Genomic DNA, 16,028 nt, shown 5'->3' with positions numbered 1-16,028 from the left:
TGTTGCAGCTTTTATTTTCATTTAATCACAAATAGTAAGGCCCTGGGTTCCATTTATATTTCATCTGTGAAACAGAGTAGCTCTGGGCTCACTCAATCCCATAGGTACGAACAGCTTTTAATGGTCTGGAAGTATTACGAGAATGAAATTCTGAAAAGATGCTAGATTTGGGGGTTGTGAGGGGGTGTGGAAGGAGAACTGGGCATGTGAAGCCCAAAAAGGGCAGCAGTTGTAGGGTTGTAGTACTCGGTCATTCCAGCTTCAGCTCTGCTTAGTCTCCACAGCTGCCAGAAAGCAATCAGCAAGATTTGTGCCAGCTGCGACTTTGAAGCCCTGCAAAATTTTCAACACTTTCAACTTTATGGCTTTGAGCATGAAGGTAGCTTATGGCATATAGTAAAGCCCAGGTAAAGCTGAAGCTTCTAAACGGTCACGACGACTCTGTACTCTTACATCACCACTAAAGGTAACACAAGCACTTCAACTACCAAATAATAATACCCAGCCCCCTCAAAATCCCCCACGTGATCAGAAAGCAACAGTATTAACTCTCAACATCTAACCCTTTCAAAATTGTATTTAAGAATGGATTCATGAAGAGTATTATAGGTTGCATAGGTAATCTACCTCAGAGGTCATTAAAGGCTACCTTGTAGCCAAGGGTTTATTAACAAGTCTAGCAGGAGGAGAAAAGGGAAAGTTGCTGGAAGGGTCATTGATAACAGTTTCTGGGTGGTCTTTCCATTTTCATGTTTTGGTTTTGGTTTTCTTTTCGCGGTTTTGTTTTCTCCTAGTTGTAGGAACGTGACAACTTGAGAGAATGGGAAAACCCTTGCAATATTTCTTTTCCTATTGTTCTGTCTGCCTATAAAAAGAAAATTAAGTTTTATGTCAAATCCAAATCCTTTTTTGACTTTTAAATAAGGTTCTCCTTCAGAACAAGTTATCACGCCAGGCTTAATTCTCTGAATGGTTCAGTCAGTGCTACCCACTCCCCATATCTTCTCCATCTCGAGTGAGATAGCAAGGAAAAAAACAAACAAACAACAGGGCTTTTTCTCTCCGCTTCTACAACACAAAGTTCAGTCCATCTATGAAAAGATTGGTGCAGTAGTGTTTTCACCTACACCACCACAAAAATATCCCTACAAACACGTACACAAAACAAGTGAGGTCACCACATCCTCTTCATAAGCTACCAGGAGATTCTGTTTTGTTTTAAACATGGCTCATCATGGCAATTAATTTTAAAATACTTCTTCTGAGGTGGAATATCAGAGTTAATTTCTGCTGGAAGCACGGATATCTGAAGAAAATGGGAATGAACCTCTGCCTGTTGACAGCCTGTGAAGAGACTATTACATAAACTCACAACAGCAACAACAGCGAAGAGCCACTTTGGGAAGAAAAAAAAAAAAAAAAGGTAGAAAGCAGAATAAAGAAAGAACAAAAAGAAGAAGAAATAATATATATGGGTCCAGCCATATCTGTGTTCTAATAGTAAGATGCAAGATAAATAATGTAGGCGGTCAGAAAACAGACTCTGTATAAACCAGTCACGTATAGAAGGATGTGTATTCCGTATTTCAAAATTCCTTACTCCAGATTCTATTCTGGCACACCTGTATTTCCAATTAGTGCTCTCAGAAATCTGCTTTCATGGAGAGATGGCTCATTCTTCTTTCTGTTCTGAATCTGCTTGCTGCCCTAAACTGGAATTTTCTATTCTTAAAAACTATACAGCTAGCTAGAAGGAAGCAGTATGGTTCAATACACTAAAGTTAAAACAGATTTCAAAGCTTGGCAGCCATTAATCCATTTGCTCAAGCACAAGGAATACTTACATGGGTATACAATTTTAACTAATATTGACAACATATTTTTATTTCTTTCACTTACTACTTTGGTAAGAACATATTAGAGGATAGTTAAAATACTCTCTTTTGACTATTTCAATCTGGAAAACATAGCACCTGAGAACAGCAAGTAATTATTGTCACTTTCAGCACCGTAGAGTACCTCTTGGCATAGCTTCTGCTTTTTTAGCAATCTTCTGTTACCTCCATTCCCAACAGTTTACTAAACAAGGTTGATAGCTTGCATTAAATAAAAAAATAATTATTTATTTAAACAAACAAACAAACAAAAAACCTGGGACAGCCTGAATGCAGCCAGTGGTTTTCTCTTTCTGGAGGTGGGTGTGAGAGAGAGACCTATTTTTAGTGGAACTATAAGTAGCAAACAAAAAAAAAAAAAGCTTTTAAAAAATCCATTCACACGCGCACTCACACATGTATACACACGCAGCTCCGAAGTCAAATCAATATAATGTAAAAGCAGGGCTGCAAAACATGCTTAAGTTGTCACTTTCAAATTTTCAAGGAAGTCAGGCCATGAAAGCTACCTGATTTATTTGTAATTGCATTATGTTTTGATGTTTCTCAAGTCAGAAACAGGAGAACATAGTGCTGAATAGTTTTGACCCTGCAACAATCAAAAACACCTGACATCAGAACCATTTCCATAACTTTGTGAAGATACTAATTATCTAGTCTAGAGGAAAAATAACCCTGCACAAATACTCTGAAAAGTCCAAGTCAGCCTGCTTTTAAATTACAATATAAGAAAACTATTTCAGTATAGAATATGGAGGAAGGAAAAACTGGTTATGGAAAGTTACATCAACAAATTGGATAGCTATGCTTGAGTATTTTACGCTTAGAAATCACTCAAAAACACACAAACAAAATAAAACAAAAAAGTCCACAATACTGTTGTCACTAACATTTGGCTGGACCCTGCAAAATGCCCTTTTTCCAGAATCAAGTATTCCCCTTTAAGCCTTCATCCCAATACCCCGAAAGTTAAATATTTAATTTTATATTACAGAAAAAATACAAATTCTAAATCAAAATTATTTACAGTAATTCAGAATCAGCATTTACCATCAGCTCTGTATGTAGCCTGACAGAAATGGCCATTCTGATACCAGTAAGCTACTTAACCCATGTACGTGCACCAGTTAAGACTTCCAATTGGTTGTCCAGCTTTAAAGGTAACACAGATTCTTCTACCCTCCTGATTCTTCACTAAGCTGCTTAAAAGACAATAGTTAATGCTTCTTTCATGCTACATTAAGCACTATGTCCAATCTTAAGACTGCAATGTGTCTTACGAGTTATTTCTGAGTAACTGTGAAGAAACATGTATCTTAACTGAGCTCCCACTTCCTCCAAGAAGATGCATGATGTTTTCCTCCCTTGTACCACATTCTAAATCACCTATGCAAACACAACTTTCAGGGAGCTTTTGCAGAAGAAAATCATCACAGACAGATCCAAACAATACATCAGGAAGAAAAAGATGCACTCCGACTTGGAGGAAAGGGGTGCAGCTTAAAACAAGTTAGCTACTGGACTGACATAAGAAGAATCTTGTGTCTTAGAGAGTCTATTCTACTCCATCAAATAAATAAATCTGTATAAAAAAAGAGAGATCAAAAAATAATCAAGCTGGCAGAAAATATGCACCTTGCAAGTCAACAGAAGCCCAGACAATAGCTTATCAAGAGCAGAAAAAAAATAAGATTCCATAAGCCTTAATTTAAAAATAATTAATAATGCATCTCATTCCTACTTAAGACTATAACCTGAATAACAAATTTAAGAGTCCAGAATAATTACCATTAATGTGGCTCTCCACTGCACCAAACATACATAATCAATACAATTAAAAGCTTTCACATTCTTAAATCTAAATTAATAACTCCCACCAAAAAAAAAAAAAAAAAAAAGTCTTCCAAATAAATAGCTTTTAAAATGAATTTTAAAGTCGTCAAAATCTATCAGAAATAAATTATTGATAAACCACCTTCATCATCTTCCCCTCATGGATTAGGTCAGAAACTACCAGCAACAAATGGTATTCAAGCCCTGAATGAGAGACTAATTCTCACAGTCCATGTCTCTCCGAAGATTTCCCCATTCCCAAATGGTTATTGCTGAGCAGGTGTGGCACAGTGAAAATGCAGCATTGGGTTGTGGATTGGTTTTTTTTTTTGTTGTTGTTGTTTTTGTTCATCAGGCAGTGTTTTATATGGTACATGCAAGTCTGCTTCAAGCAGAGGAAAAACAGCAGCTCCAGGCTCTGTCGACCTCAATACTGGTCTGTATAGGAAAGACAGCAGTAGTAGAAGTAGCAGCTACATTAAACAAAGAAGCGTGCATGGCCATTGCGGTTCAGCTTCAAGATCTTCCCAAGGCGCTGTTTAGCGGTTGCCATTCCTTTCTTTGGACGTTTGCCTGAAAAATGAAATCAAACACTTCAGTTGGGAACTTCAGAACAATTTTCTTTTTAAAAATTTAAGTCGTCATAGAAAAAAAAAATGAAATCCAGCTTCCAAGCTGAAAGCAGGCAGAATTTTCACATGGAAACACTTTTCAATAAGTGCTCTTCATCCATCTGCTTCAGAGCAATCAAACGGGCCATCAGAATTCTAACAACAGCAGCAGTTGTTTTCCCTTAACCTGGCTAGTATTATCATAAATAAAGTGATATCATTATTTCCAAGTACTTGTAGCCTATCGCAGGGCAATGAGTGTGACAGGGGAAAACTTATGCTGAGCTCCCTGAATTCTGCTCATATAAATTATACCCTTGAGTAAATAAAGCAAAATAAACTAGCAAGCAGTATGGTCATCAGAATTTTTAATTATTTCTTTTTCAGTTGGCACAGTTTTCCAACCTTTCCTTAGATAAACAAACCTGACTCAGGCCACTGTTTCAGAGTACAGTTGTGGTTCTGTTTGTTCTGCTCCCTGTAATGAACACACAACAGATACAACTGCAGAGATGGAATGGTAACAATCACAGAATGGCTTGTTGGAGGGGACCTTAAAGCCCTTCTAGTTACATCCCATGTTGTAGACAGGGTTGTCACCCATAGATCAAGCTGCCCAGGGCCTTGAATGCATCCAGCAATAGAGCATTCACAGCTTCTTCAGGCTGCCTGTGCTACTGCCTCACCAACCCTTGAGTGAAAGCGTTCCCACTAATATCTCACCTAAATCTCCCCTCTTTTACTTTAAAACCATGCTCTTTTGTCCTGTCACTATCAGACCACGTAAAAAGTTGGCCTCCCTCCTGATTACAAGCTCCAGTTAAAGCCAAGCAGCCAGTCCGATCTGCCTTACTTCCTCCTCCACACTCTTTGATATTTACAGGCTCCTCTACTTTAGGCGTTTATTGTTAACCTTTTCCCTGCCTTCTTTCCCTGGCAAAAGGGCAACAGAGATGAGCAGTACCTTTTGTCGCCTGGTTGCTGATAGGGGGTGGATTTGATGCTGGCCTCTTCGTTGGATGAAGTGGAACAGACAAAGATGTTTCACCATACGGCCTGTCAGGGCTGAGGCTGCCATCACTCAGCCGGCATTCTCCTTGAATTAGGCTGGAGTCTCGCATACACTTGCCATGCTGAAAACTCAAGCCACTGCTGTGGACTATACTCCTGTTTTCCTGAACCTTATGATTAGCCTCTGATGCACCCTCTTTCTTGATATATTTTTGTGTTTTATTCGTATCCTGGTGGGGAAATGAGGAGGAGAAAGAGAAGAAGAAGTGGAAGTTAATAGTCCCTGGATTCAAATTCACTACAGTTTTTCTAATTACACTACTACATCTTTAAAAAAAGAGGATGCAACTGCACCAGTCTTCATCCACTTCATCTTTTCCATGAGTACAAGTTCCTCTCAAAAATCAGGTATACAACAATCAGAGTAACTTCTTTCATATGCACTTGAAGGCAATGTTATACACATTGTGAAGAATACGATGTAGTTAGACTTTATTATGAAAAACCTACAAAGCATGCATTATTAATGTTAATTAATTAACGCATTATTATAATAATTATTATAATATAATAAATTAATTAATGCATTATTAAAGTTATTAAACAGCACATATCTTGTAATTTGAATTGTTCCTAATATTTTTAGCATATGCTGAAAGTGTTGGAAATATTTTATATTTCTATATATTTTACATATTCCTTCCTGGATTCCACCTAGACCTGGAATGGTATTCCTACCATTGGTTACTGAAAGGTTTTTATCAGTTTCACTGTATAAATTTTGGGGATTTTTTTTTTAATAAATTTGTTCTGAAGCTCTAATTGCAAGCTGCAAGCAAACAATACCATGCTTCCCCAGACAGACTCAATTCATGCTTTTTTGTAAAATATATTTTCTTTTTCAAGATACTGTACTAAGCATCTTAATAGCAGTCATTATGACAGCAGGGAGTTAGAAAGGAGATCAAACAAACAAAACAATGGGGAAAAAAAAGCATGACAGAAATACAGTCCTAGGTTACCAGCACCAGAACTGCTATCAGATTTTCAGTATGTAAGCACCTACTCATTTTGGTGCTTACAACTTCATGTGTTTGTTTGTTTTTAAATAAAAATGTGTTCAAAAGTTTTAGAAGATTCTTTTACCTGAGGGGTAATTCTTGAAGCTTCATTTAGGTGTCTAGTCCACGCTGAAGCCCCCAAGTGTCTTTCCTCTTCCTTCACAGACCTACCTAAAGAGAAGTTCAACAAGCTTAAACTTTGAAATCAGTAATTAGGAATAGAAAATTTATTATACATTTGAGCAGCATCAAAAACGAGTTCAGAAAAAAAAGAAAAACACAACGGAAAATTTTCCCTAGATGTTAAATAGAAGTTGTCAGATTGGTTTGGTTCCACATACTAAATCAGGAAAGCAATCTTGCAGTATGAAAAGGATTAATTAGACTCATATACCTCCATAAGAAGATCAGATAAACACAACTGCACACGTTTGAAAATACTGATGCTGAGGATATCTTACTTTCTCTGTTACACCAGTTTTCAGTTTTCCACCATGACTTTGCCTATACTTAGCTCACACAAAGACCAATGCTGTCTTTTGTTTTCTTTCTAAGCTCTGATTTACTACTTGGGTAGAATATACAGAACAAGATCTAAGCTGCCAGGCCTACAGTAGGAGTTCCCACATCAAAAACATTTACAATACAGTTAACTTCTTCAATGCAAAGTCTGATAATATATTGGGTCAGCTGGAACTTTTTCCCCATAAAAATCTATGTGGAACTACATTTTACGTTAGTGGCTAAAATGTTGGTAGCACACCAAAGTTTTGGCTATACTGGGCAGTGCTTGGACACAGTCACAGTTCTCTATTTTTACCACTTTGCCTTCACACAGTGAGAAGACTACTGGGGAGATAGAACCTGAAGAGCTAACTTGAACTGGCTAAAGGGATATTCCCTATCACATCACATCCTGCTTGGCCATGAAAGCCAGGGCAGAGGAGGGGAGCAGAGAGGAAGGCTGTATTCAGATGCACCTGTGGCTCAGAGACTGGATGGGCAACAGTCTGTGTAGGGGAGGTGGTGAAGTCTTTGTACCACTTGTCCCTTTTCATCTTTCTTTCACTTATTAAACTATCCTCATGTCACCCTATGAGTCCCCCCCCCCCTTATGCTCTCTCTTCTCGTTCTCTCCTCCATCCCCCAGGGCAGGCAGAGCAGGGGAAGGGAACAAGCAGCTGTGTGGATGCTTAACTGCAGGCCTGAGTCAATCCAGCATGTTAAGTAACTAGGGGTTCACATTTTTAATAAAGGCACAATGATTGTAGTGTGATGTGTGTCTGTGTGGTTTGCTGGGCTGGGGGATTTTTGCATGTGTTTTTCTTTCTGTTATTTGGGTTTTTTGGTTTTTTGTTTGTTTATTTTGGTTTTATTTATTTAGATGGTTGGCTGGTAGGTTTTTAAGGACCTACAGCTAAAGTTATCGAAACACAGCCCATAATACCAGGCTTTTCTGTTTTGTGCTCAAACAAACTCAAGGTACTGGTAGTTCTTTGAATTTGTACCCATTTGCTATTGAGGTTTTTTTTTTTTTTTTTTTTTTTTTCCCCAAATATTAAAAGCCTCTTTAATTTCATTCTCATGCAAAGAATTTTTACACACATAATGACTTTTCCTCTCTGTTTCAAAAACTGATTTTGATTCCTCTGAGGAAATTAGTGTTAAGTGCTCGGTTGTCTGTCATTCCCAAAATGCATTTAACAAATGCCTGTTTTCCACAGATGTTAAAATGCCTCTGACAAAAACACAAAGGAAAAAAAACAAAAACCACCAAATCTCTGAATTCTCCTCTTCAGGATTAAAATCTCCTTTAATGAACTGCTTTCACAGCAGAATTTCAGGAGTAAACCTGAATGTGCTTTCCAACGTTACATGAAAGAAGTCAAGCAAATTCCTATGGATGTCTCTGTAACACATCTGCCATGAAAGCTGTAACTATGTAGGTCCTGTCATTTTTTTTTTGAAGGAGTATACACTCTCAATCTAACCATAACTTTGTCATTCTTATTAGAATGTCACAAAACTTACATGTGACAACACTTAGGAGATGTGCTTTGATGACTTCTCAAGCTAAGTTTGTCCTTGCTTTACAAAGCAACTTTTAGTTTTTACAGCAGAAGAAAACTAAAAAAAATCCCATCTTTTAAAAAGTTGTTCTGATTTACTTAAAAGCTTGTGAACAGATCTTAAGTCTTTAAGTACTTATTCTAAGCAGCTCCTCCAACACAGCAGAGAGCAGCGGTGTCATTAATTCAGATACTTACCACATTCTATTGTTTTGTGGCTCTGAGAAGGCTGTCTGTCTTTATGCCTACTTCTAGGATAGCTTCTTTGTTCCTGAAGAGAGGTTCTTTTATCTGTGCAGTCTGTGCTTTGAGTATGATCTGGTAAACATGTGGTATAGTGCAATCCTGCCATAGAAAGCATGCCCTGAATAGCTTCTTCTTCTGTACTTGTCGAGGTAGGACATTCCCTAGAAAAATATGTAAATATGAAACAGTTCAAAACAGAACAGCAAATCTCTCTGAATGAATTGTTTGTTTGTTCATGTAAAGCAGCAACATAAATATTAGTGTGAAAAAGCCTAATACTAATTTATAAACAAATGCCAACAATGTGCTTACTTTTTACTGGGAGTTTCATTTCTGGATGGCTTCTGGGTAGTTTGACAAAGGTCTCTCACGACCTTAGATTCCTCCTTGAAATTTGATGTTACTTCCTGTTTCTCTTCATCACCTGAGCTTTCCGACTCCTCTGTGGAGGAATCCTTCTGCTGAAACAAAAACAAACAGTATACAGAATTGTCATCATGCCATCTAAAATAGAGATGCTACTTTATTAAAAGAAAAAAAAAAACAACCCGATCTAAAGCAAAGTATAACATTTTGATATACATGTGTGTACGTGATACATGTATGCACATATATATATATAGTATCCAGAATGCAGTTAAATTGAATGAACAACTGAGATATTATCTATCCAAGTATTGCAGCAAGCATCTTCAAATCCAGTTTTTTTTACAGAGAACTCTACACACATTAAAGCATGCACAAATCACTGCATTCATTTTTAAAGACTAATGACTATTTTTTCTTTAGTATTCAAAGTAGAGGAAAAAAATATGGAACAAGAGTTCCAAGGAGCAGCCCAGAATTACTCCTACTATTTACGATGAGATACGTGCTGCCACAAGTAACATTTCTCACTCCCACTCTCACAAATGGAAGATAACTTCCATCAGCAGCATATCTACAAGTGATAGCTCTCAGGTAAACCCAGAACACAGCAAGAGCAGGGACACGGCAGGTGCTGCCTCACTTATAGTGGAAAAGCCTAATTTCTTGAATGAAAGTGCTTGTCAACTCCTGACGAGCTTGTATGAGCAAAACCTTCTCAAAGGTGAAGTAACAATATGCATCTTAACATGCCTTTAAGTGAAAAAAGGGCTACCATAGACACATTCAGCTCAGTAATTCAGACTAATTATTTTCAACAAGTATAGACAACAACACATTTTAATTCAAGCCAAAGACTATAGGTGATAACTCAATAATAGGCTTCAGAGTGGAAGATCAGAAAATGGAGGATCACAGTCCTTCAAGACTGCCACCACCAACCACAATAACTGCAAGTCAATGCAGCAGATCACCAAGGGATGTTTTTAAACAACAGCTTCTTTCTCAAAAGCAGCTCTTTAATCTTCGAGACTTCTGAAGTGACACAAATGGGTAATGATGTTATAACTACAATTCAACATTAGTAAGAAAGCTATTGTCTCGTTAAGATCTTCTCTGCCATACAAAAACATTTGAAAGATTTACAGGAAGTACTGAGATAATTCACTTTGGATACATCATTACAACAAAAAATACAAACATTAAATACTACTAGAAATTAGGAAGCTGAAGAACATAGTCCTGAGGAATCAGTGGCATTAATACAAAACACTTCATTCCATGACAAAGTGATCCAAGGGTAGTTACATGCTTGTATAAAGTATTTAATTTAATTGTAAAGATACCATTAAAGTCTAGGCATTCAAAAGGAGGATCTCCATTTATTTTGAGTAGTCTGAAATGCCTCATTAGGGGTTAGCTACTTAAGGTTATTAAAAATAAATTGGATATTTATAGGATTGTTTTCATTTAACCATGCTTTAAAATGAAACAGCATGACAGACACTCATAACTCAAATGATTAAATTTAGCTTCATTATAGAAGAAATGGACAAAGTAACTGTTATTTATCCTTTCCCAGCCTTTGCATGATCCAGAGCAGAGTCATCCTTTGCCAATCCCATCTTAATGGCAAATGAGATCATAGCATTTGCCTCAAGATGGCACATCTTGCCACATTCCTCAGTACAAAAATAAATTAAGAATGAGGCAAAAGTGTAGAGTTCGAAATACTGCCTTGAACAAGCATTAAGTATTTTATTTCCCAGATAAATTTGAAATGAACAAAATTATCCTGAATTGTTTTGTTAACTTTTTCTAGCCCTACCTGTGTAGTGCAATCAGGCTCAGATTCTTCTGAATCAGAAATATCAGAGTACACTGAGGATCCTTTCCTGAGTTCTGATTTCACGCTTTCAAAGAACACTGTGAAGAGAAAAATTAAAATATAAAAGTAAATATTTATTAAACGGAATATTTAACAATTACGAGGAATATAAAAAATAAACATTCTGTGTTTCTAACGATCTGTTTTCAACAATAACAAAAACATAACTATTCACTGATTTGGTTCACAAGTCAAGTTTCCTCAAAATTCTGAATCAACCACTGCTGACCAGCAGACTTGTAAAGTGGCTCACTGGATGGGGGCAGAGGAAGAGAAATCACACGCACCTTTTACTGCCCAAAGAACACAAACTGCACAGGTGGCAACAGTGACAGTTCAGACAATTCTCACTTTTGTATATATGCTAAAGTGGGTCCCAGAAAGAGTGGAGTAGGCTTGCAGTAGATTTAATTCACTCTCAGACTCTGAGCCTGAGATTTCCTTGGTGTAAAATAAGAGTGGTCACAGAGAAACATTATTCACAGAAGTCAGAAAATACTCAATGACAAAGGCAAAGAAAAAAAAAAAACACAAAACAAAACTTTGTGTTACTTGCAATTTTACATCACAACTCAGATATCCTGAATGCTTTGTGCTACTGAAGAGCTGCCAAACAGAGGTTACAATGACAATCTGTTACAGAAGATTAAAATATTATTGTGATGATTCACAATGTTCTTTCATTGGTTTTCATCACATCAAGACCTGTAAAGGAAGGGGTGAAGAGAAGAATTTTTGCTAGTAGTAAGATAAAGTACAATCAGAGAATGACCTGTCAAAAACAGACATCAAAAACACTGGCACGTGACAAAATAATCAATTAAATCAGCCATCTACTCCACCTGATCTACTCATAATCGCTGAAGGAACTCAAGTACCAAGTAGCTAAGATGCTCTCAGAAGCATTCACCTCTTAGGACAGTCTGTGTTCCAAATATCAAACTTTAAGAGTTCAGAATCATCTAAGGCTGTATATCTATGTCCAGATTGCTGGCTGAAATTTTGGTTAAGTACAAAGTAATGGAAGACTACAATACACAGATTAACTGGCAAGTATGTTTTCGAGAAAAGACATGTATCAGTAACAGAATGAAGAACTTTCTACTGTATGTCAAGAAAGTAGTGTGAAAAGAAAGCAACATAAAAATTCTGAAGTGCTTTTTACAAAGTCTCTGATAAGAAACTGAAACAAGTACCATACATTAAGTACTAACACAGGTCAGAAATCAGCTCTGAAACAAAGACAAGTAGAGATAGAATGTTGTCTTTCTTTTGACAGTTTTATATGAAACATAAAAAGAATGCAATCTTTGTAGCTAAATTAATTATACAAGCATTAGAGAGATAGTTGGTAACATATTTCCAGTAGGATTTTGTCTCTACTGTGGACTGTGGCAAGACTCATAAATAAGCATCAAATACATTCAAGGAATAGTAATAAGTTCTGAACTTTGCATAATAAGAAATTTTTTGAGAGTTAGAAGAAAGCTAAGAATAAGACCGATTATCAGAAAGGGAATAAAATGAAAGCCTGGGACGAAAATATAACTAAACTTAAAACAGCACTACAAAGAACTGTGAGGAATATCCCAATATAGTAAATGAGCAATAAAGTGCAAATGAATTTAGGCCAAAATATTCAACATATGACAATAAAGTACATATTCTGAATGACTGTAGATCAAAAAAGAAGGAAGAGAGGAAGATTTCTGATGATAATTTAAGCCTTTGGCTTAAGAAAAAAAAGGAAAGAAAAAGATTCCTGGGATAAGTAATAGAATAGACAATACATAAAATAACACTATCATACCGCTCAACTGAATTCTCCTTTAGAATACTCTATCGTGTCTTTTTCAAGAAAAACACTTCTCCAAAGTCGGAAGCAGCAAAAATTTGTGTGTGAATAGTGAGCCACAATTAGAAAAAATAACGCTGATAAAGGATCCGCAAGAACTACTCTCATTTCAATCCTAGGAAACTTGAAATTCCTAATATTAAATCAACAAAACTTTTAAGAAGAAATGTAAACCTTCAGCGAAATATACGAGAAGGTGAATGGTTTGACAAGACGGAAAAAATGGGAGGTGCACATAATTAGCTAAATACCAAAATAATGAAGAAGATGTAAGATGTAAGACAAGCAATGCTAATGTAGAACCTCGTATTTTCTGGTTCATCTGGGGCTGGGTACTACCATATGTGACATAACATTGTATGAGTCTCAGTTCTGGTCTGCGCTGTTTGGCTGTGCAAATATACCTACAGGCAGCCAAACCACTGTTCATTTCTAACTCTTGTTTATTTTGCAAGCCATGAGCAAAGCAATGAACTCACAAGTGTCTAGTTGCCTATTTCTGTTTTCTATACTGCCCCACAAATGATTCCCCTAGTTTTGTCAGGTTTCGCACACATTTACAGACATTCAGAGGCACACAGTACATATTGTCAGGAACCCTCATCTTGTCATGTATGTGATTTGCAATTGAGCTTTAAAAAAGAAAAATTGCTGTAAATATACATGTTGGTATTGCTTACCACTGCTTAGGTGATTTTCAATAGTTTTTTTGTTGTTGTTTGCTTGGGTGGTTTGTAGGGGTTTTTTTGGTTCAGTATCGTGGTAATTACTAAATTTTAGAAGAATCAGTCTATCCTCATGTAAAGGGTAAGTACAAGATTGTATGTTTCAAGAGACTGGGAGGAATACTCCAAAAATCACATGAATGAAAGCTAAAACATTAAGCTAACCTACTGTAAACATCTTAACTCATCTTCCTCCCATTCTCCAGAAGTACCTTGCTCACTGCACCAGATCTCTCTTAAGCCTTGGTCACCACTTAGAACCCAAATCTTGGCATGACACGCAATGTTGTATAACTTGACCTATGTAAAGGCATCTCTCTACAGACATTACCTCTTGGCCAAAAGCCCAGTAAGAACAATGGAAGGCAGCAGCCCGTTTATAGAAACAGGTAGTTCCTTTACGGAATTCACAGCAGAAGAAAAGTTTCTCCCTCTCTGTAAACCTTCAGATTAGACAAAATAACATAACCAGAGGAAGGTGATTCTTAATAGGGAGGTCTGCAGACTCTTACCATTGAATTACAAACTAGGGAAAGCCTTGAGTGCTCAACCTCTGGAAGAATCTCAACATTCACTTCTAGTTCTAAATGTGTTTCTTAGATTTAGATGCCCACTGCCAAATTATTGAGGTATCAAGTAAGAACAACAATTTTGAAGAAAATGTATCATTTCTGTGTATGATTTGATCTTCAATTCAAGTGTAAAACTTAGCTTTTAAGTGGATAAACACAACATTATGCCTAACCTTTACCCAATAAGCCATTTGCCTTTTTTGTTCACAAGTACATTGGAGGATCTCATTCTTGTGCAGATTTTAAATACTGTCCTCTGTGACCCTTGGAAACACAAGTCAACAGAGACTACAAACCACTTTGTTAGCAAAAATAATTAGATATTTTACCAGGCTGACAATGGACTCAAACGTTGTTACAGATGTGCAGGAAACCAAGGGAACTGTAGGTCTCTAGAGGTTGTTTTTTTTTCTTTAATTATTCATCTTATAAACGTTGACCTTAGTTTGCTAATATATATCCTCTCAGCCTCTGGTAAGCCCAACAGTGAAAGTATGTGAATTTCATAACTAAACAGAGAGTTAAACAGAGCTGAATTTTCACCATACTCAGGCAGAACTACTGAAAAAAAAAGTACAGAAAACAGGCATTTTCTATTGGTAATTCACTAACAGACTTTGTGATCAGCACTGCTGAACACCTAGCAGAAAGACTTGAGGTTACAGAAAGGTCAACAAAGATAACTCCTATTGATAGATGGTTTAGATACAAAGTACTCAAAAGAGGAGTTACAGTGTTTTAATGACAATATTGAATTCTTCCTCAACCTTGCATATAACTGAAAATGTTGAAAGCATTAAGATTTCATTAATGCTAAGTTCTATTCTTTGCCTGTATGGAATAAACCTATTCATTAGGCAAAGTGTACAAAATTGTAACATCAAATAAGTAGCCACCAAATGGAACAGAAAAGAAGAAAGATAAGATGGGGTTGATACCAGATGCATTTTTATTCTCTCAAGTGAATTATATGATAAATTTTTATTAAATAAATAAATAAATCACCATTCCTACGTTATGGAACTGACCAACGTTAACAAATACCTTTCAAATAATACCTAAAACACCAATTTAACCTCCACTCTGAAAGATGCCATACACAGTATCCAAAATGGCACCAATGTAAAATGATTAGCTTTGCTTTCAACTCTACACTGTTTTTAGCTTCTTCAGTAGAATAAAAATATCCAGTAACACTTGATAAACCCATCATTGCAATTTTTAATACTAATTTCTTCGATTTGTTAGCCTATCCTCTCTATACTTCAGTAAAACTGCAGTTAGTTTTCACAATATTAGACCCTCCTTAAGACCATCGAAATGTTGAATTGGTAGGACTTAGAGACAAGCTTACTGTTCAGTGGTTTTTGGGCATCTGCATTCCCTTCTCCTTCAAATCCTGAGGTCTGATCTTGTCTCTTAACAGTCACCTTTTTCGACCTTGTCCTGTCATCTTCGTCTTCACTATCTGCCGTATAAAGACTGCGATCTGTAAACGGACGTCTATCATCTCTGTCTCACAAGAAAAACAACATATTATTCTTACAATGCAAAGCAATTGTCTTCCTCAATTACTTAAAGGACATCACTGAGACAATAACAGGAACATTCTCTCATATTCACCTCTTGGTTCTGAACTGCACATACTCCCATTTTGCACCCTGGGCAACTGTAACTAACAAACAGTACAAAGCTTTACATCAAAATATCTTTAACTAAAATTACCCTAATATAGTGACCCAACTGAGCCACTGAATGAAATGCCATAGGAAAGGAGCTTGCAAAGCATCTCCTACTCTTCACTACGTAACTGTGACTCCACTAGGGGACAGCAAACACAACAGTCAACATATTTCTTCTATATTTTTCACATCAATCTCACTGGTAAAAGGAAAC

The 16,028-nt window shown here is 36.6% G+C and overlaps 1 protein-coding gene across 1 annotated transcript in view; it reads right to left on the bottom strand.

Annotated features, from left to right (window-relative positions):
- Positions 1 to 4,206: 4,206 nt before the first annotated feature.
- KDM7A (lysine demethylase 7A) overlaps positions 4,207 to 16,028 on the bottom strand; it is a gene marked incomplete at both ends in the record, with an annotated part of 55,302 nt that continues 43,480 nt past the window's right edge. The window contains 7 exons of the mRNA XM_079548785.1: positions 4,207 to 4,301; positions 5,304 to 5,580; positions 6,497 to 6,578; positions 8,675 to 8,887; positions 9,039 to 9,187; positions 10,921 to 11,018; positions 15,487 to 15,644. Coding sequence (XP_079404911.1) covers positions 4,207 to 4,301; positions 5,304 to 5,580; positions 6,497 to 6,578; positions 8,675 to 8,887; positions 9,039 to 9,187; positions 10,921 to 11,018; positions 15,487 to 15,644 — 1,072 coding nt within the window. The remainder of the gene's footprint in view (positions 4,302 to 5,303; positions 5,581 to 6,496; positions 6,579 to 8,674; positions 8,888 to 9,038; positions 9,188 to 10,920; positions 11,019 to 15,486; positions 15,645 to 16,028) is intronic.

This window comes from Tetrao urogallus (assembly GCF_951394365.1).
Source record: "Tetrao urogallus genome assembly, chromosome: 1".
NCBI lineage: Eukaryota > Metazoa > Chordata > Aves > Galliformes > Phasianidae > Tetrao > Tetrao urogallus.
The sequence above is the reverse complement of the archived record's forward strand: the minus strand, read 5'-3'. Positions and strand labels throughout refer to the sequence as shown.